The sequence below is a fragment of the Hyla sarda genome, chromosome 1 (assembly GCF_029499605.1).
Source record: "Hyla sarda isolate aHylSar1 chromosome 1, aHylSar1.hap1, whole genome shotgun sequence".
Classification (NCBI taxonomy): Eukaryota; Metazoa; Chordata; class Amphibia; order Anura; family Hylidae; genus Hyla; species Hyla sarda.
Genome location: NC_079189.1, coordinates 398,163,100 through 398,186,242, shown reverse-complemented (window position 1 = coordinate 398,186,242; position 23,143 = coordinate 398,163,100). Strand labels below are relative to the sequence as shown.

Sequence of the window (23,143 nt, the reverse complement as noted above, 5' to 3'; positions counted from 1 at the left end):
AAACACCCATAGATTTTGCTAGCACTGAAATATGCAGCGTAAAATATCGTCAAATATGTTGCGTATATGCTGCTTGTTACCCTACCCTTAATCTGGCAGAAGGCCTGTGCATGACAGGAGCACACTGACGTCACTGCTGCTGCTTCAACGCTAGGGTCCTGCTGCGAGCAAGCTTGGGGAAGCAGCAGCAGTGACGTCAGCATGCTCCTGCCATGCACCAAGCCTGCCGACAGATTAAATATAAAAGACGAACAGGACCACAGATCAGGGGTGGGTAAGTATGGTTATCATCAGTGTCACCGGCACTACCTGCCTGTACCCAACACAGATGAAAGTTTCCCTTTAACTTCATAACTCTTAAACTTAATAGCAACACTAAACATATGACTTAGGTTTAAGCTAAAAATATCTCAAAATATGACCATTTACATCCCAATGCTGGGTCAAGGTGTAGGCAAAGTAATTGGCCACTTGGGGTTTCATTGAGGTTAATGGGATATAAATCATGGACTACAAAAGCCAAACTAATGCTCTGCCATTACATTTTCATATAACCAATTAGTCACAGTGTCCAAGCCAGTAATGCTGTAAGTGCCGGGGTGGGATGACTACTTACCTTCACTGTGGCAGGATAGAATAGAATTGTTGTCAATAATGTACCGTAGGGACCAAAGGGGCACATTTTGAAATCCTGGGCAGAGTCTGTCTCTTTGATCCCATAAACCTTCTAGGAACTGTGCTTCAGAAAACCTAATTTCTCAGATTTATTACTCTGCATCTGCAGGGCCCAAACTGTATTATGTACTGTCTTTTTATCTTATGACTTTTCTGTTTTAGTAATTGCTAGAACTCCCCATGAACGAACAATGGTGGAGCTACTTTTCTTAGAACTACAGAACAGACCAAAAGTTTGGACACACCTTCTCATTCAGAGTTTTCTTTATTTTCCTGACTGAAGGCATCAAAACTATGAATTAATACATGTGGAATTATATACATAACAAAAAGTGTGAAACAACTGAAAATATGTCATATTCTAGGTTCTTCAAAGGAGCCACCTTTTGCTTTGATTACTGCTTTGCACACTCTTGGCATTCTCTTGTTGAGCTTCAAGAGGTAGTCACCTGAAATGGTTTTCACTTCACAGGTGTGCTGGTGTGGAGGAGGAGGTGTGATGGTGTGGGGGTGCTTTGCTGGTGACACTGTTGGGGATTTATTCAAAATTGAAGGCATACTGAACCAGCATGGCTACCACAGCATCTTGCAGCGGCATGCTATTCCATCCGGTTTGCGTTTAGTTGGACCATCATTTATTTTTCAACAGGACAATGACCCCAAACACACCTCCAGGCTGTGTAAGGGCTATTTGATCAAGAATGAGAGTGATGGGGTGCTGTGCCAGATGACCTGGCCTCCACAGTCACCGGACGTGAACCCAATCGAGATGTTTTGGGGTGAGCTGGACCGAAGAGCGAAGGCAAAAAGGGCCAACAAGTGCTAAGCATCTCTGGGAACTCCTTCAAGACTGTTGGAAGACCATATCAGGTGACTACCTCTTGAAGCTCAACAAGAGAATGAGTGTGCAAATCAGTAATCAAAGCAAAAGGTGGCTACTTTGATGAACCTAGAATATGACATATTTTCAGTTGTTTCACACGTTTTTGTTATGTCTATAATTCCACATGTGTTAATTCATAGTTTTGATGCCTTCAGTGTGAATCTACAATTTTCATAGTCATGAAAATAAAGAAAACTGAATGAGAAGGTGTATCCAAACTTTTGGTCTGTACTGTATGTGTTACTCACTTAACCGAATATTAAACAGGTTATCTCTCCAATAAATGTCATATTCATTGCATGGATCATAAAAAAAAAACACTTTGTTTTAACAGCATTTAAATCGCATTAGATTTATGTAGAGATGCATGCCACTACATAATATTGAGCACTGTATTGCCTGTATTCACTATCACTTTACTCCAAGCTCCACCAATTTGATGAGCTTATCCAAAGTGTTAAAATGTCAAAAAATATTTGCATAAGAATTTTGTGACATTTGAAGTTTACGTAAAGCACAGGAACATTAAATCCACGCCTCTATGTTGCAAATGGAAACTGTTAAAGGAGTCCTGCAATGTAACACAACTTATCCCCTATCCAAAGGATAGATAAGTGCCTGATGACGGGGGTCTGACCACTGGGACCCTCCACAATCTACTGCACTGTGCCTCGCTCTCCTCATGCACAAAGCAATCTCCTTTCCGTGCAAGGGGACTGGTGCCCCCTCCATATATCTCTATGTATGTCTACATGAACGCTTTATCTCTGTCTCTCCCAGAGAGATTCATGAAGGGAGCATGCCAGCCTCCGCTTCGTGCGGGGAGTCGAAACAGCTCTGTCCATGGGAGAGCCAGGGCACCCTGGAGGAGATCGTGGTGGGGTCTCAGCATTTATGGGATAACTTGTGTTACACTGCAGTACCCCTTTATATTAAAATAATCTGCCAGTAGTCCATGGACATAGGGTCACCACCCTATGCTGGCTTCTCATTTCTAATACCCACACTGAGGACATGGGAGTGACTAACATGGATTTCACATGTATAGCATAAATATTTGCAATTATTTTAAGACCAGCTGGAAAAAGCACTTTAGAAAAACATGTGCTGGGACCTAAAACATTACCGTACACCTAGTAACAAAATATTTCTCTTCCCATTGCAGAGTAACTGAACAGCCGAAGAAAACATTCCCCAACAATACTGTCAGTAACAATACTTAAGCCAGACCCTTGGTGATCAGAGGTTTTACCGCTACAGCCAGTAGGTAACTAAGAGGGAAATTCCTGAGTATCGAGATGGGATAAGGATATGGTGATCAGCTGATTGTATAAATGTGCTTTATTTTCTGTGCACTGGCTGTGAATGGACATTTTTACCAATGGTTAGGTTTTATTAAGCCATGTGACCTCAACCGATGTGAAGAATGAGCATGGAGAAGTCCATGCTCAGTGGGTTCTTTCCCTGCTCTGTTCCACGTGATTGAGGCCCATTCTTAATGTAAGTCTATGGAGCGTGTCTCGATCACAGCCAGAAAGAGGAACACTCAGCCAAGTTGTCGTCTTCCGGCTCATTCTTCTGATCGCTGGAGGTCTGAACCCTCAGACGCCCACCGATCAAAACTTTTGACTTGTCTCTAGGACATGTCAATAGCTTTTTAAGTGACATGTACACTTAGGTTTTGTTTGTAGTACCAGTCAGCAAAATTGTAAATGCAGCTCTGGACTATACAATGGATTTACAGTATAACACAAGTAAAGTAATGTAATGACAATGTAAGGCGGCTTTCACATGAGCATAATATGAACGCATTTATTTGCATCTGTGTTACACACAGTCTTGGCCTAACCAATGACCCCAACTGACCCCATATTATGGCAAAGGCCGATTTCAGACATCTGTGGTGTCCCAGTACCGCATTGTATGCGTTACCTATATAGAGGTCCCCATAGTCAGAGTCCCTAGAACGTCGGGGTCCCTCTTTTGTAGTTTTCCCCTTGTCACCTCTCACTTAGTCGATGACTACATAGCAGTTCTTATTAATATAAATATAAGTATAAGTATAAATGTGTATATATTTAGTTATCTACCTGTTCGGAGCATAGCAGGACCTGCGGGTCATGTGATTAGGTTAGAACTCTATGGTTTTGCTACAGGACCTTTGGAGGTTCCTGTGACGTGTTCACCCACAATGCATTGTAACGGTGAGTGACAGTTGTTACGGACCAAAACGGCCAGGCCCTGCCCATATAAGGGACCTGCGCCATCTTGATCCCTCTCTTGGGTTGCTGACTCTGGAAGAGGTAGGACCTCCGCAGCTTACAAGACAAATTACTAGACCAAAGCCTTGCGGCCTCGGCCTCTAACATAGCGGATAGACTAAGCAATTCCCCGCTACTCATCGCAAGATCACTGGACCAAAATACTCCCTTAAATGCAGCGGATCTCTGCTATACAATCCTTAAGAAGCTAAATTGGGCTTATCTGATCCCAACCGACTGTCAATCACTGCTCAAGCTATATGTAAAGAGACCCTGTTATTTGGACTGTTACTATTACTACATGTACAGAAATTCTTCAGTAAAAGTTCCAGCAAGTTTTCAGTTAAACAGCGGTTGTGGACAATCCTTTATTTCTGCATCACCTATTGCTCATGGGAAGGGTGGCAATAGGCCTATCAAGAAACCCAGCATTTAACCCTCACCCTGGCGTCATGAGTGACAAGGGTTAACAGCACCCTTACCTATCCTGCACAGCAACACCCTAAATACTCTACACCCCCTCAAGACAGTATCCTCTCATCCGCCACCACACATCTATAACATGTTTGCATGGTGATATGCATCAGTTGTAAGAACTGGACCAATGGTGTTATACTGAACCAAACCTTGCTCACCATATGGTGGACCATATATGAACCGTATGGTGATGTAAATTCATTTCAGGTGGATTGTTTCATTGTGGCCCTACCAAAGTGAGTCACACATTGTCAGCTTGTTTCCGCTCTGGATAATAGAAAAGACCCCTTCTGTAATATCAAAATACCCTAATATGACATATGGAGATGTGTTATCTTATTAGGAAAACTCCTGATTAAACAATATCCTCTATCAACAGGTGGAGGACCAATTGCTGGATCGCCCACTGATCATAAGAAAGAAGACCCCTTGAGTGGCTGTGCTAATGCTTGACAGCTCCCTTCACTCCCCATAAGACTTCTGAACATAGCTGAGATCAGTGCTTGCCAGTGTTTGAAAGGCCCCCTAGAGAATAAATGAAACAGTAGTTGGGGAACAAAGGACCTAAATTCTTATGATTGGTGACAAATTTCAATCTTCAGATAGCCCATTTAAGGAATTTCTGTATATGTAATTGCCTAATATATAGGAAGAAGCTCAGAAAAGAGAAAGAAAACATTACAGGAACAGCTGGTTCATTGAACATGTGAAGTGTGAAATTATTTTTATCTGTTTCATATACACCCCCAGTTACAAAGATAGATACTAAAGACTCAAAGAACCAAGTCAGCTGGAAGTGAGTTATCTATGGGGTAAGATGTCATCATGGCACTAGATTTGTTCTAAGAAACTGTAGATATTATCAGCCATATATGATCTGTACCATGAAACATGTATTTAAGTGGAGCGTTCAGATGGAATGAAGCCACAAACAACTTAGCACAAAGTCATATTTTAGAATAGATACCAAATGTCCTTCTGCCTATGTCACTTACATTAAGTGCTATACAGAAAGGAAATAAGAGATACATTTAGCAATAGGAATGTATGGGAGGAAAAGGGGATTTTCCAGTGCAATAAGAGCAGTGATGACATTTTTACATAAGGATATGTTCACATAAGGCAGACATTTTTGCAACTGAAACTGTGTGAATAGGGCTGTTCCTGCAGCATGCATATGGATATTTTCAAGCCCCATTGGAACAGTCCCAGAAAAGTATTTTCTAAAGAGAGGATGACGTAAGTCTGAATAATAACTACATCATGAAACAAAAGCACATATATTTCAATATAAGGTATGTGGTATGTTTTTTTCAGCTTTTATGTTTTGTGTATATCTTCCATATTTGATCACAGATTATTTCTTTTAAGATACTTTTATACAAAATCTATTAGTTATTTATCAAACATGATAATTTTTAGACGTAGGGTTACTGTATCTGTGATTTACCCAACTATACATGAGATCCATGTTCCCTTCTACTTTATTAAACTCAGATTCCCGATGATGACCAAAGTGAAGTTAGCAATGAGTCGAATCATGAACACAGGGGTAAGTATTGTAAGATCATAGTCGTATAACTAGATACGTAGAATATCTTACCTAAACAGCTGTCTTACTGTTTGACTGAGGACTAGTATAGCCTAAGAATATACATCATAATTTAGTCAGACAATATTAATAGTTATTATGGTTATAATAATAATAGAACTGTGTGCAGGGCCTTGACTGAGATTATTACGTGAATACAGATTCTTATATCAGTGCTGAATGTGTAATGGTTAAGGAAGTAGACAGAAGAATGAGGTCTGAAATAAGAAAACCAAAATGCCTTGAAAGGAGTCACTATATTAAAAAATAATAATAAATACCTCGAGAGGAGCCACAATATAAAAAATATGGAGATTTACAATGCTTAATATGTGGACATAATTTCTTGATGTATAGCTACCTGGATATATACAGTGTATGCAGATCAAATCTAGGAATGTAATTGATATATGATCCATTATCTCTTAGGAAAGCTTCATTACTTTAAGCATAGATACTAACTGAAGTGGGAGAAGGATTTATATAGGAATAGCAGAATAAATAACATGTATTGTAGCTTTATATATGCATACAAAATCACCTTAGTTGTATATATTTATGCAGATTACAATGCAAGGTTATTGCATGTGAAGGGATTTTTAGTTTAGAAGCTTGAATGGAGAAACAGAAATATAAAGTTCATTGTTTCCAATGATACATTAAAGCACAGGTGTAACCCTCAAGCTCTGCAAGTGCTAGTTCTGGGCAGAGGTAGAAAATGCTCAGATTCTGTAATGCTACAGAATAGGAGGGAAAATCAGGATCTGCTGGGGAGAATGCTTAAATGTGTAATGCTACAGAATAGCAGGGAAAAATCTGAATCTGCTGGGGAGAATGCTCAGATAATGCTACAGAATAGCAGGGAAAATCAGGATCTGCTGGGGAGAATGCTCAGCTTTGCAATATTACAGAATAGCAGAAAAAATCAGGATCTGCTGGGGAGAATGCTCAGCTTTGCAATGCTACATAATAGCAGGGAAAATCATGATCTGCTGGGGAGAATGCACAGATGTGTAATGCTACAGAATAGCAGGGAAAATCAGGATCTGCTGGGGAGAATGCTCAGATAATTCTACAGAATAGCAGGGAAAATCAGGATCTGCTGGAGAGAATGCTCAGCTTTGCAATATTACAGAATAGCAGGGAAAATCAGGATCTGCTGGGGAGAATGTTCAGATGGGTAATGATACAGAATAGCAGGGAAAATCAGGATCTGCTGGGGAGAATGCTCAGCTTTGCAATGCTACATAACAGCAGGGAAAATCAGAATCTGCTGGGGGAGAATGCTCTGCTTTGCAATGCTACATAATAGCAGGGAAAATCAGGATCTGCTGGGGAGAATGCTCAGATGTGTAATGCTACAGAATAGCAGGGAAAATCAGGATCTACTGGGGAGAATGCTCAGATGTGTAATGCTACAGAATAGCAGGGAAAATCAGAATCTGCTGGGGAGAATGCTCAGATGTGAAATGCTACATAATAGCAGGGAAAATCAGGATCTGCTGGGAAGAATGCTCTGCTCTGCAATGCTAAAGAATAGCAAAGAAAATCAGGATCTGCTAGGGAGAATGCTCAGATGTGTAATGCTATAGAATAGCAGAAAAATCTGGATCTGCTGGGGAGAATGCTCTGCTTTGTAATGCTACAGAATAGCAGTGGAAATCAGGATCTGCTGGAGAGAATGCTCAGATGTGTAGGGCTAAAGAATAGCAGAGAAAATCAGGATCTGCTGGAGAGAATGCTCAGCTTTGCAATGTTACAGAATAGTTGAGAAAATCAGGATCTGCTGGGGAGAAGGCTCAGATGTGCAATGCTACAGAATAGCAGGGAAAATCAGGATCTGCTGGGGAGAATGCTCAGATGTGTAATGCTACAGAATAGCAGGGAAAATCAGGATTTGCTGGGGAGAATGCTCAGATGTGTAATGCTACAGAATAGCAGGGAAAATCAGGATCTGCTGGGGAGAATGCTCAGATGTGTAATGCTACCGAATAGCAGGGAAAATCAGGATCTGCTGGGGAGAATGCTCTGCTTTGTAATGCTACAGAATAGCAGGGAAAATCTGGATCTGCTGGGGAGAAGGCTCAGCTTTGTAATGCTACAGAATAGCAGAGAAAATCAGGATCTGCTAGGGAGAATGCTCTGCTTTGCAATATTACAGAATAGCAGAGAAAATCAGGATCTGCTGGGGAGAATGCTCTGCTTTGCAATGCTACAGAATAGCAGGGAAAATCAGGATCTGCTGGGGAGAATGCTCAGATATGTAATGCTACAGAATAGCAGAGAAAATCAGGATCTGCTGGAGAAAATGCTCGGATGTGTAATGCTACAGAATAGCAGGGGAAATCAGGATCTGCTGGGGAGAATGCTCAGATGTGTAATGCTACAGAATAGCAGGGAAATATCAGGAGCTGTAGGGGAGAATGCTCAGATAATGCTACAGAATAGCAGGGAAAATCAGGAGCTGCTGGGGAGAATGCTCAGATGTGCAATGCTACAGAATAGCAGGAAAAATCAGGATCTGCTGGGGAGAATGCTCAGCTAATGCTACAAAATAGCAGGGCAAATCAGGATCTGCTGGGGAGAATGCTCAGATGTGTAAAGCTACAGAATAGCAGGGAAAATTAGGATCTGCTGGGGAGAATGCTCAGATGTCTAATGCTACAGAAGAGCAGGGAAAATTAGGATCTGCTGGGGAGAATGCTTAGATGTGTAATTCTACAGAATAGCAGGGAAAATCAGGATCTGCTGGGGAGAATGCTCAGATGTGCAATGCTACAGAATAGCAGGGAAAATCAGGATCTGCTGGGGAGAATGCTCAGATGTGTAACACTACCGAATAGCAGCGAAAAATCAGGATCTGCTGGGGAGAATGCTCAGATGTGTAAAGCTACAGAATAGCAGGGAAAATTAGGATCTGCTGGGGAGAATGCTCAGATGTCTAATGCTACAGAAGAGCAGGGAAAATTAGGATCTGCTGGGGAGAATGCTTAGATGTGTAATGCTACAGAATAGCAGGGAAAATCAGGATCTGCTGGGGAGAATGCTCAGATGTGCAATGCTACAGAATAGCAGGGAAAATCAGGATCTGCTGGGGAGAATGCTCAGATGTGTAACACTACCGAATAGCAGCGAAAAATCAGGATCTGCTGGGGAGAATGCTCAGATGTGTAATGCTACAGAATAGCAGAGAAAATCAGGATCTGCTGGAGAAAATGCTGTGATGTGTAGGGCTACAGAATAGTAGGGAAAATCAGGATCTGCTGGGGAGAATGCTCAGATATGTAATACTACAGAATAGCAGAGAAAATCAGGATCTGCTGGGGAAAATGCTCAGATGTGTAATGCTACAGAATAGCAGGGCAAATCAGGATCTGCTGGGGAGAATGCTCAGATGTGTAATGCTACAGAATAGCAGGGAAAATTAGGATCTGCTGAGGAGAATGCTTAGATGTGTAATGCTACAGAATAGCAGGGAAAATCAGGATCTGCTGGGGAGAATGCTCCGATGTGTAATGCTACAGAATAGCAGGGAAAATCAGGATCTGCTGGGGAGAATGCTCAGATGTGTAACACTACCGAATAGCAGCGAAAAATCAGGATCTTCTCTGGAGAATGCTCAGATGTGTAATGCTACAGAATAGCAGGGAAAATCAGGATCTGCTGGGGAGAATGCTTAGATGTGTAGTGCTACAGAATAGCAGGGAAAATCAGGATCTGCTGGGGAGAATGGTCAGATGTGTAATGCTACAGAATAGCAGGGAAAATCAGAATCTGCTGGGGAGAATGCTCAGATGTGTAATGCTACAGAATAGCAGGGAAAAATCAGGATCTGCTGGGGAGAATGCTCAGATGTGTAATGCTACAGAATAGCAGGGAAACATCAGGATCTACTGGAGAGAATGCTCAGATGTGCAATGCTACAGATTATCAGAGAAAATCAGGTTCTGCTGGGGAGAATGCTCAGATGTGTAATGCTACAGAATAGCAGGGAAAAATCAGGATCTGCTGGAGAGAATGGTCAGATGTGTAATGCTACAGAATAGCAGGGAAAATCAGAATCTGCTGGGGAGAATGCTCAGATGTGTAATGCTACAGAATAGCAGGGAAAAATCAGGATCTGCTGGGGAGAATGCTCAGATGTGTAATGCTACAGAATAGCAGGGAAAAATCAGGATATACTGGAGAGAATGCTCAGATGTGCAATGCTACAGATTATCAGAGAAAATCAGGTTCTGCTGGGGAGAATGCTCAGATGTGTAATGCTACAGAATAGCAGGGAAAAATCAGGATCTGCTGGAGAGAATGCTCAGATGTGCAATGCTACAGATTATCAGAGAAAATCAGGTTCTGCTGGGGAGAATGCTCAGATATGTAATGCTACAGAATAGCAGGGAAAATCTAAATCTGCTGGGGAGAATGCACAGATGTGTAATGCTACAGAATAGCAGGGAAAATCAGGATCTGCTGGGGTGAATGCTCAAATGTGTAATGCCACAGAATAGCAGGGAAAATCAGGATCTTCTGGGGAGAATGTGCAGATGTGTAAGGCTACAGAATATCAGGGAAAAATCAGGATCTGCTGGGGAGAATGCTCAGATGTGCAATGCTACAGGTTATCAGAGAAAATCAGGTTCTGCTGGGGAGAATGCTCTGATTTGCAATATTACAGAATAGCAGAGAAAATCAGGTTCTGTTGGGGAGAATGCTTAGATGTGTAATGCTACAGAATAGCAGGGGAAATCAGGATCTGCTGGCGAGAATGCGCAGATGTGTAATGCTACAGAATAGCAGGGAAAACAGGATCAGCTGAGGAGAATGCTCAGATGCGTAGTGCTGCAGAGTAGCAGGAAAATCAGGATCTGCTGGGGAGAATGCTTAGCTTTGCAATGCTACAGATTGTCAGAGAAAATCAGGATCTGCTGGGGAGAATGTGCAGATGTGTAATGCTACAAAATAGTAGGGAAACCAGGATCTGCTGGGGAGAATGCTCAGATGTGTAATGCTACAGAATAGCAGGGAAAATCAGGATCTGCTGTGGAGAATGCTCAAATGTGTAATGCTACAGAATAGCAGGGAAAATCAGGATCTGCTGTGGAGAATGCTCAGATGTGTAATGCTACAGAATAGCAGGGAAAATCAGGATCTGTAGGGGAGAATGCTCAGATAATGCTACAGAATAGCAGGAAAAATCAGGATCTGCTGGGAGATTGCTTAGATTTGTAATGCTACAGGAAGGTACACATGTTAAAATCTGAGTGGGAAATTGTTAGACTGGGTTCACAAATGTCCGGCTTCTGGCATAGGTGAACTCGACACAACTGATGCCACAACTGTTGACAAGTTGCATCAGTTGTATGGCATCCGGCGTCCATTATTTCTGAGCAAGATGCATTCCCCTGTCCAGGGCCCTCTGGTGTGTTCAACTATCTTGTGTCAAAATGCTGAATAATTGTGAACTGTCCCATTCAAATGAATGGGATCAGTTCTAGCATCAGTCATCAGGTTTGCACCTGAGGGAAACTATGCCGGATGCCTGATATATGTGAACCCAACCTTAGCTCTCTAACCCTATGGAGAGGCTACCTGAGTAGGTATAGAGTATTATTAATATACTGCAGGTCTAGAGAGAGGTACTGGAAAACCTGCTAAGGCTATGTTCACACTTTGGAATGTCCACACGGAAAATCAATGTGGCGGCGCTAGGACCACACAGGAATGCATTGTCTCATAGATGGCTATGCATTCCGTGGGGAGTCCGCATAAAGAATGAACAGGTTTATTTTTTCTTCAGACACGGAAATCAGAAATTCTGTGCTAGAAACTTCTGGCACAGAAATTCCTCCGTGTGCACAACACAGCAGAATCCTGTTGAATTCAACGGGACTCTGCTGCTCCGGCATCTCTGTGCATAATCCAAATGCAGAATTCCGCACAGAAATGATGAGGTGTGAACATAGCCTAAGGCTTTTTTCACTTCTGTATTTGAGGTTGCATTAGGAGCCTTCATTGCAGAATCTGTAAAAAAAAATCTCAGACAAAATAGTGCAGGGTACTATGCTATTTTGTCCAGTAAAATGGTAGTCACCATAATGGGGGTTTCCGGTATGCGAGGATCTCATACCACTATTATTTTTGTTGTTTTGCTCTTATAATGGAGCACAATGACAGGACAAAATACCTGTGGTAAACTGCATGTATTACAAGCATAACAATGGGAAAAATGCAGAGCTACCAAAATTGTCTGGGGTTTATTGAAAGCTCTGTACGTCAGGAGCAATGTAGTGGGAAAACACTTGTATTACTGCATGGAACAGTAGGGGTAGGCTTTAGGTATAGTGGCCCAGATTTATCAAACTGTGTGAGAGAAAAAGTGACATATTTTCTCATAGCAACCAATCACAGCTCAGCTTTCACTTTACCAGAGCTCGGAAGCTGAACTGTGATTGTTTGCTGTGGAAAAATCTCTCCACTTTTTCTCTCATACAGTGTGGTAAATCAGGGCTGCAAAAAAGCTTAGCTTTGCCAGATAATTAAAAGAGCCTTTAGCTTTACCAAGCAACATAAAAGACCTATAGTAAATTTAATGTTCCGCAAGCCTAGGCATGTATGGGGCTACATAAAGTAAAAATGGAAAACTTTTGGCAGAAAGATTTTCAATTTTTTGAGCTAAAGCTGCTGTGCAAAGGACTCTGAGTTCCATGCACCCTGTGGACTGCAGCCACCATTTATTAGACAAAGTGTACCTGTCACAATGAGCTATGGCAGGATATGTTTAAATGTCCCAGGCAATCTCGTAGCCTGAAACTTGCCCCAAAACTGATGCGAGGAGTCAGAATGCCAGAAGCCCCATAAAAGTCAATTGAACTTCCAGCTTTCCGATTCCTGATGACATCAGTCTTGTTTACACCTCAGAATTTCCACAGCAGCAGAGTCACATTGTATTCAATGGGATTCTGCTGAGCTGTGCACATGGCGGAATTTTCGCACCAGATGTTTCTGGCACAGAAGTTCCGATTTCCTTGTACACAGAAAGAATGAATCTGTCCACCTCCAGACATAGCCGTCTATGAGATGGCACATTCCCATGCCGGCCTAGCGCTGGCATGCTATGCCAGTGCCTGCAGTCTTTAGAATGTCCTCAAGGAGATTTTGCACCTGAACATTTCAACGTGTGAACATAGCCTAAGTCTTCGGTTATGAGATCGCACAGGAGATTTAAACATATCCTTGGTTTAGTATGATGGTGCCCATTTAAAACAGAACAGTCTCACAAAAAAAACTGTGTGTAGCCCTAGCCCTAAATAACAGAAGTGAATTCAATGCATTACAAGCCTAGAGCAACATACAAGCTTATTAAGCTAGAAATAGCCAGGTCAATTCCAATTGGAAATGGTTAGCATTTTAGCAAGTAGCATAAGTAAATGTTTTGAATTGCAAGGACAGAAGTACTAGCTTCGTAGAGCTACATAAATATATAGTGGTAAATAATGCAGTGCAACCAAGAAGAAATAATAGCAATGAAATGTCCATCTTTATATTCCTAAGTAATAGTACATTTTCAGCTCTTAAAGCCTAGACAAAAGGTTTTAAGTCAACATTGTATGAAATTGTGTCCTAGGCTATGTTCACACAGGTAAAATATGCAGTGTGTAAGTCGATAAATCTCCCAGCACTTATGCTGAACATAGCCTTGACCCAATAACCCAATATTGGCCAAAAGTACAGGAGGGAAAAGTCAGTGTTTTTAGTGTCCTATTATTAGTCTCCACTAGGGTGGTATATATATTAATATATATATATATATATATATATATTATTTATTCTGTTTTATTTTTTTTTTATTATTTTTTTTACTGCATAGGCAATGCAGAAGACTGACTACATGTATCTTAGGCTATATTTACACAGCATTCAGGTGAACATGTTTAGGTTGTGCTGCTGGAAAAGTCAGCATAGGTTGACCTTATAAGCCCCATTGTTCCAACTGAGACCAAAATGTCCTTTTAGCCTCCATTAGACATTGACATTGTGTAAAAAAAAAAGTGCATGACATTGTGCTTTCCTATCTGGTAGGCCACTGCAAAAAAAAAAAAAGTATACCTCATGTATGCCACTGTATGGCTTTACATCAGAGTCATATAATGGAGGTATATACTAGGGAATATAACCCAATAGGAGGACATTTCCATGTGTAAGACATGTGGTGTATTTTAAGCTCTGCAAGCCTTTATCTTTATCTAGAGGCATGTTTCTAAAGTGCCATATTAATTGGTTCCAGGACAACCATTGTATCTTGAAACCATTGTATGTTGAGACCATAACTCTATGAAAACCTGGTAATTGGTTCTGAAGCCCCCAAAATGTAATCCAAAAATAGGAAAAAGTGAGGATTAAAGAAAAATAAGTAGATACACAAGTCCTTACACAAAAAAGAGCTGCTGGGAGCTGTAAATCACTGTCTTTGTAGAGGACAAGAACTTCTTCAGGGTCCTGTACAGTACACACAGTGTCCTAAAAAAGTAAAATGGAGCCACCCTCACCTAGTGGCATAGTTTAGGAGTAGTACAGAACATGTAATACTTCCCTGTACTGTAGGGAGGCGCTACCAGACAGGAATCCAGTGCATGCGCTTCAGTAACACAGGTGTTTTACCAAGTGACGTTACGTCACATCTCCAGTCTCGGAAACCCGAAAGTTTCCGACACTGGAGACGCAGCCCTGTATACAGCGGGGAGCCCAACGGCTGGCCCCCTGCGATCAGACATTGTATCCCCTATCCTATGGATAGGGGATAAAAGCTTAGATCCCGGAATACCCCTTTAAAGACTTGCCCTGTATATAACCATAAGGCGAGAAATATGTCTAACATATCTAGAGAATTGCTCTAAATGTATCATGCTGACTGCATCCTTTTGATAATTTTAGCACAATTTGAAATTTACAAACATTCAATGGTGCCAAATATTACTCGGACCTCATCGATCAAAGCTGTCTTATAGTAGGGTCACACTGAGCGGATACGTAGCGTATTTGATGCTGCGAGAAATCTGCCAAGCAGCAGACAATTTACTGCATATGCTCTAGGAGCAGACACACAGGGCTTTTCTGGCTGCAGCCCTGTGTCTACAAAAAGACTCGGCCTCCGAACTTTATTACAGAGACAGGGCTGTGGGGGGAAAAGCCCTGTGTGTCTGCTCCTAGAGCATATGCAGTAAATTGGAACAGAGAAGAAATATCCAGCATCCAGGTAAGTTCCAAGGGTAAACTTTATTGGAGGTAGCAATTACACGTATATCTCTGACGCGTTTCGCGCATTAGCGCTTAGTCATAGACATATGACCAAGCGCTAACGCGCGAAACGCGTCAGAGATATACGTGTAATTGCTACCTCCAATAAAGTTTACCCTTGGAACTTACCTGGATGCTGGATTTTTCTTCTCTGTTCCTTCGTTGTGTGGCCGGGGGCGGAACCGGCCTATCCGAGCACGGGTGCTAACAGTCCGGAGGTGAGCTGTTTCCACTTGGATATTTGATATGCTGTAAATTGTCTGCTGCTTGGCATATTTCTCGCAGCGTCAAATATGCTGCGTATCCTCTCAGTGTAACCCAACCCTAAAAGAACTGGCTTTTTTGCAAGTAGCATCCAAAGTACACCAGAAAATGTAGCTCTCTTTAAGAGCACCATAGTATATAAAAATGCATGATAAAGACCAAACATTACAAAATTATTACAGTACATTTCCCATGTCGGTATGCAAATATAAGGGCCTCATTATTGATGATTATTGACTAAACAGGCTTATACCACCCTGTGTAATAGGGTAAGCGATCAGCTAACTAACTGATAATTTTTTTCAGTTGCACATCTCCCCATATAATAGGGTATGTGTGGATAACAGATGATGGATGCATGGGTCTATCAATATTAGGGTCCTTAACCATAGGGGTAGAGACTGTGGTAATACCTTTACTGTGATGTTTAAGGGAGTCCAAAAACCCTTACTCCCATATGGGGAGATCAAAGCTATAAATGATGTGTTATGTCTGAGGGCTTCCTACAGTTTTTAAATCAAAGAATTTCCAATCAGCATGGTATTATTTTGCTATTTTTATGTTACAAAGTAACATATTTGTATTTTATTTACAGTTGATACAAAAGGTCCTACAGTCTTTCCTCTGTTGCCCTGCTGTAATCCTGCACCCTCTGGTACAGTCTCTATTGGGTGTTTGTCTACTGGTTACTTCCCAACTCCTGTAGACGTACAGTGGAATTCTGGTTCTATTACAAGTGGAATTAGGAACTTCCCAGCTATACTTGGAAGCCAGGGCTTCTTCCACTCAACTAGTCTACTGACTATCTCTGCATCTGACTGGACAAGTGATAAGAAATATGTGTGTAATGTAAACCACAAACCATCTGGTGTTAAAATCGACAAAGAGGTTCCAGGTGAGATCACAATTATTTCTTATGACTGAAGCGGTTCTACATTGATTCTTATCTGGGTTACATATGTGACTGCTTAGAGCAGCCCTTGAGGGCTGTGATGAACATGATGAACATAGCCACAAATAATGTTATCTAATTTTTTCAATACTTCTTATAGCCACAAACAAAGCATACCTCTTGTTTCAGATAACTTATTAAATAAAGAATCCCCTAGAGCACTTATCTCACAAAAAAAAAAATGGTCAGTGGTATTGAAATTCAACATGCCCAAGATTTTTCTTTTTTTTAGAATTTTTGGTTGCCCTCATACAAGCTCCTGTTTGGCTAACATTAACCCCTTGGCAACATCCACCACGCTGGTGGAGTGTGGAACAGGCTCCATACACAGCAGGTGGTGGCTGCTATCACTCACCATAATCAGCAACCAGATATGCACTTAGATGACAGATGTCGGTCCTGATAGGTCTATAATAAGCCAGACCCCAAAAATGAAATGCTGACTGGTTGTTATGTCAGCCAGGGGTCTTCTTAAAGTCTACATATCTGCTATGCTGGGACTCTTATTTTACCCTGTCATAGGCCGGAGGTAATAGGAGGATAACAATTTTACAGTAACATACTGTATAAGAAATCAAGAAACCAATTAGTCCCTGAGGGTAACTAATAATGTATTAAAAATGTTTTAAAAATATATACATTTTTAAATGCCTTATATTAAATATTCAAAACACTCCTTTTTCCCATGTTTCAAATGTTTCAAATATGCTTTTATTTATGCCACAAGGTGAATACTTATAAAATAAAATAAAGGAAAATGCCAAATGTTGGTTCATTATGGTCACCTCACATCCTAGACAACATTGAATCATAGTAAAAAGTGATTAAAAAGTCCTGTCTATTCTTAAAGGGTTACTCCGCCCCTAGACATCTTATCCCCTATCCAAAGGATAGGAGATAAAATTTCTGATCGCGGGGTCCTGCCTCTGGGAACCCCCCGCCATCCTGCAGCACCCCCTGTCATCTGGTGCATGGAGCAAACTTCACTCCGTGCCTGATGACTGGTGATACAGGGGCCGGAGGCTTGTGACGTCACGGCATCTTCCCCTCGTGACTTCACACCCCACCCCCTCAATGCAAGTCTATGGAAGGGGGCGTACCCCTTTAAATGGCATGATTTTAATTTTGTAAATAAAAAGTAGTAAAACATATTTCAAATGATGTAAATTTAAAATCGCTGTAATCGTACTGACAAGTAACATGCCGGTTAACGTTAATTTGGCTCTTTCAATGGAAGGATAATAGAGTTATTGCTCTTGAACAGCAAGGAGAAAAAAAACTAATAATTCCTATTCAAAAAGTTCTGAAATTACAATTGAGGACCGACATAGCTATTTCATTTAGTTTGGTAGTAATAAAAAAAACCTATATAATATTTACTGGTATTTTTGCATTACACTGAATACACATTGACATAGAAAAAGATAAGCAAGTTCATAATCTATGATAACATTCAATGTATGTCTTATTTCTATAGCATGTTCTTCAGGACGTGAACCCAGTTCACCTACAGTAGAAGTCATGCAGGCTTCCTGTGGTGAAAAAGGTTCTGTTGATCTGGTATGTTACATTAGCGGATACTCTCCTCTGGATATTACCATACGATGGCTGTTGAATGGAGAGGAGACATCTATTATCTCATCTAACAGCACTCCTTACAAAGACAATGATGGCACCTTTGGGTCTTTAAGCAGAGTCAGTGTTCCAAAAAATGACTGGAATGCTGGAGATTCCTACACATGTAAAGTGATTCATCCAGCAACTCAGACCAGAAAAGAAGACACTATAAAGAAGTGTCCAGGTACGAATAGCCTTCTTAATCATTGGCGGTGACATTATGACGATGATGATGAAGTCACAGCTTTCTGTGAAATCTTCAGCTCTTACCTTCTGTGGTCTAATGTTTAATTTATTTCATATGATCGTCACAAGCAAATAAGCATAACTAATAGGAACAATAATTAACTCCTCCATTATGTCTTATATTTCACTTACAGTGCCAGAAAATCTAGTTCCAAAGGTTGTTGTCTACCCGCCTTCTCCTAAAGACATCTTAGTCACTAAACAACCAAAAGTAACCTGTCAGGTGTCTCAGTTAGAATCTCCAGACACCTTAGTTATCAACTGGATCCGAGAGGATGGCAAAAAAGCATTGTCATTTACTTCAGAACCTGAAATAGATTACTCTGGGCAATATATTGTCAAAAGTACATTAAAACTAAGTTTATCTGATTGGTCAAGTGGCAAATCCTTCACCTGCGTTGTCCAAACCAGTGACCTTCCATCTCCAATAGAAAAGCAAATTAAAATGACAGAAGGTAAGAATATTTGTTTTGAGTAACTATAATCTGCATTGCTTGAACCAGGGCTGGACTTCAGAGTGTACAACCTATAAGGCTGTGCAGGAAGGGACACCACATATTGATGGGTACCTGAGGTTTTGGACTACTGTGAATCATAATATTATGGTTCATAATTACTAATAATATTATGATTAACAATTACTTTTATTAGATAACAGATAGATATTAGTCTCCAGTAGTAGGCGTTATGTGGAATCGCTGTACAGGTGTTAAACGGTTTATTACTTTTACTGTAGGGAATTTACAAAGACCGTTTTTTAAAGTCTGGTCTTAAGTAAACCCGGCCAGTGTATGATCACGCCAGATCTATCAAGAGGTGCACACCTTTTGTTAAATCCAGGTGCATGTTAGGCAGCCCAAGCTCAAAGCTGGCATAGATTTAAACTACAATTTTGTCTTATGGCAGGCATTATTTAATAGTCAATTTGGTGCACGGGGTGGCCATCCACCCTTCACACAAAACCACACCTCTCTGCATTAATCCCCACCCACCTGTAGAATGAGTCGCAGATTGCCAAACTTTTTGCACAAACCTGTTGTTTAAGCAAAAATGTAAAAATTTTCCCATGTGCACCAGGTGTGGAGTATTAAAAATTTGCCCAACTGCATATGCCAGTAGTGGCACTGTATAGCATTTTAGACAACAGTGTAAAAGTGTTATTAGGTCAAGAGATGGCCCCGTTATTTGGACACCATACTGTACTGTGATATAAGGGCTCTATGTTAAAGTTAATTGCACGCTGTATGGGAGTATACCATGTGGGATGCCCTGGCCTTGGCTTTAAAGGAAAACTGTCATCAGTGTCACCACACTAAACTATTGCTACAGGTGTGTAGTGCGGGTGACACTGATGACAACCATACTTATATATCTACGATCTGTGGTTCCCTCAATTCAGCTGCAGGCTTGGGGAACAGACTGAACTTCCTGATGTCACCACTGCTGTTTCTCTGCTCTGCCCAGATGTGAGTAGGCCTGGGGAAACAGCAGCAGTGACGTCAGGAAGCTCTGCCCGTGCACCAAGCCTGCCAGGCAAACAGAGGGAACAGGGGAAGATACTGGGACAGCAGGACCACGGATCACAGACAGGTAAGTATAATTTGATCAGTGTCACCCGCACTACCGGCCTGTAGCAACAGGTTGATGTGGTGACACTGATGACAGTTTTCCTTTAACAAAAGGGAAATACGTATTCACTTTATTCGCTTCACTTCATTCTACCCAGGTTCCTGATCTTCTTCTTAACCCCTTCCCTCTTTGGCCATTTTTCATTTTTGCACATTTTTTTTTCCTCCTCACCTTCTAAAAATCATAACACTTTCAATGTTCCACATTCAGACCCATATGATGGCTTGTTCTTTGTGCCAACAATTTTACTTTGTAATACCCTTAATAATTTCACCAGAAAATCTACAGCGAAACCAGAAAAAAAACACCATTTTGTAATTTTTAGCGGCTTCCGTTTTTACGCAGTGCAGTTTTCTGTAAAATTGACACCTTATATTTTTTCTGTAAGTCCATATGGTCGCAAGGATACCCAATAGGTTTGATTTAATTTTATAACTTTTTTTTTTCTGCATATGGGGCGATTTGAGGGCTCGTTTTTTTCATCACTTTTTATACATTTTTTAGGGTATAAGAAATGAATAAAAACACACAATTTTGGACTTCGTAATTTTTTTACGTATACGCCATTGACCGTGTGGTTTAATTAACATTATATTTTTATAGTTTGGACATTTACGCACGCGATAGCACATATGTTTTCATGTTTATTTTTGTTTACATATTTCTTTTTTTAAATGGGAAAAGGGGGGTGATTCTAACTTTTATTACGGAAGCGGTTAAAGCACATTTATTAACTATTTTTTACACTTTTTTTGCAATGTTATAGCCACCATGATTGCAAACACTGATCAATACTATGCCGTAGCATAGCATTGATCAGTGTTATCGTCGCTCTACTGCTCCTGCCTGAATCTCAGGCATGGAGCAATAGAGCGATGATCAGACGTCAAGGAAGAAGGTAAGAGACCTTCCCCCATCCTCTCAGCTGATCAGGATGCCACGGGTTCGTCGCGGCTGTCCCGGCCAGTCCACTGGGCTAACCAGCACGGGAATTATCCCGCTTTTAGATGCCGTGACCAACTTTGATTGTGGCGTCTAAAGGGTTAATGCCGGACATCAGCATGATCGGCGATGTCCAACATTAGCCATGGGTCCCGATTGCTGATAGCAACCAGGACCCATCGGGCAAGGGGTTAACTTACTACCATAAACTTGTTCTCATCAAGTAGCATTATTGGCAAATGTAAAGGCGTAGAGAAGAAAAAACAATGTAATAAAAGTACTGTTTAATAGCTTGCATCTCTATTTTTTTCAGTTGAAACCATAGAACCAGCAGTTTATATCTTCCCACCGCATGCGGATGAACTTTTATCCCATGACTTTGTTACTGTGACCTGCCTTGTTAAAAACTTCAAGCCTAAACCTATTAATATCCAGTGGTTGAAGAATAGCATTGTCCAGGATGAGGACTACTACAAAAACACTGAGCCTATCCAGCAAGAAGATGAAGAGACCTACTTTATGTATAGTACACTCACAATTGAAAAATCTGACTGGAACAGAGGTGCAACTTTAACATGCAGGGCTATTCATGGCAAGATCACTTCCAAAGACATAAAGAAATCTAGGGGTAAATAATTTTTGTGATTTTCTCCCTGACCAGGCCCAAATGCTTGTTGACTTGTCCTCCTATATATTATTTAGTATCTGTAAACCATTTTTTTAAATCAGTTTGATGTGTGGAACATCAGCCACTAATGTTTAGCGTCATAAGGCGATGCCGATATTAAGTTAGCAACATTTAGTTGTGTTTCCAGTGTTTCTAGGACACAGTTATGAAGCCTCAATACCAACACATAACACAGATTTGATCTTAACATATAGTAACTGCATTGTACTAATATTAGCCATCATGATTCTAACCAATGTATGTCATGTATATCTACTCTGTATCCCTTCTCGTGTGTCTGGTGTGTGGAACACTAGATTTTGTCTTGTTATGTCATGCATGCTTGTATCTCAATAAACTCTTGTTTAAGATGATATTACTAAACCAAACATGTCTATTGTTTTGTCTACTGGAGTTCTCAAGCCAATACTAATCTTACGTGTATAATACTGCCTTAATACCTCACAGAGAATGTGTGTCCCTATGACGCTTCCAGTCTAATGTTTCAGCTATGTAGATACACAAGGGCCAATTTTATACAATGTAAAAGGAGTACTCTGGTGCAGACTACTCCTGCTCCGTCCTGCCGGGCTGCAAAAAAAAATGAAAATAAACCATCACTCACCTTCCTGGGTTCCCGTGGAGCGCCACTACAGCTGATCGGTCCTCCGGTCCATCTTCTTCATACATCTGTGTGAACGAAGTGTCACATGGCGCTTAGCCTATCGCCGGCTGCCGCGATGTTCTGCCTCTGCCCATAATAGTATGAAGAAGATGGACCGGAGGACCGATCAGCTGTAGTTGCACTCCGCGGGAACCCAGGAAGGTGAGTGATGGTTTATTTACATTTTTTTTGCAGCCCGGGCAGGACGGAGCAGGAGTAGTCTGCACCAGAGTACTCTTTTAAACAAAAAGCCTGTCAGGATGTTTTAGAAGTGTGGGGGGGAAGAAAAATACAGACTGAATGACTTACGACCCAACAGTGATGCCCTAAATATATTGTAAATTGCAAAGGATGTAAATATTCAACCCTTAACATAATGGTTTGGAACAGGCAAAATGGACAAGACCTGTAGTCATTGGGATAAGCTGATAAGACTAGGCCTACATGGAGACTTTTTTCAGCCCAAATTCAAAATTTCCTTTGACACCTGAAAGACCTAATGTTGAACATTAAAGTTCTATAAGACAACCATGGACGTGTATCATCTATAACCTATGGTGTTGTCACACAGTTGAGCAGTCTTCTTGTTCTCTCTATAAGCTTGTTCCGATTTAATATGGGTTTTGATATGTGTGGATTTCATTTGACTAGAGCCATAAAAGCTTAGCCTGCTTGTTCATGTGTACAATATGCTCCTAAAGCCAGATATATTGTATACCTTTTTTTTTTTTTTTTACAAAATAACATCATCAGACACAACAAACACAATCGATAGACACTCACTCCCAGCTTACTCATACAATGTATATTCTCCATCTTCCCTAACTGTGGTGACTGAACGGTACAGTGTGTATTTTCTCTCTGTCCTATACTGTTGCATTTGTCTGCATTCTAATGTTATGTTAAAAAAAAAAAGCAAAGAGCAACACAAGAGAAGGAATACAAAGGAAGATGCATGTTATACATGCTACCAATGTTCCTGAG

General features: G+C 40.9%; 1 gene segment (V, D, J or C); it reads left to right on the top strand.

The window, feature by feature from the left end:
- The first annotated feature begins 201 nt into the window (after window positions 1-201).
- LOC130362989 (Ig gamma chain C region-like) lies at window positions 202-21,878 on the top strand. The segment is given in 7 exon segments: window positions 202-274; window positions 838-908; window positions 5,794-5,848; window positions 16,038-16,337; window positions 17,872-18,195; window positions 18,392-18,712; window positions 21,142-21,878. Coding segments are annotated over 7 exon segments (1,467 nt in total).
- The last annotated feature ends 1,265 nt before the right edge of the window (window positions 21,879-23,143 follow it).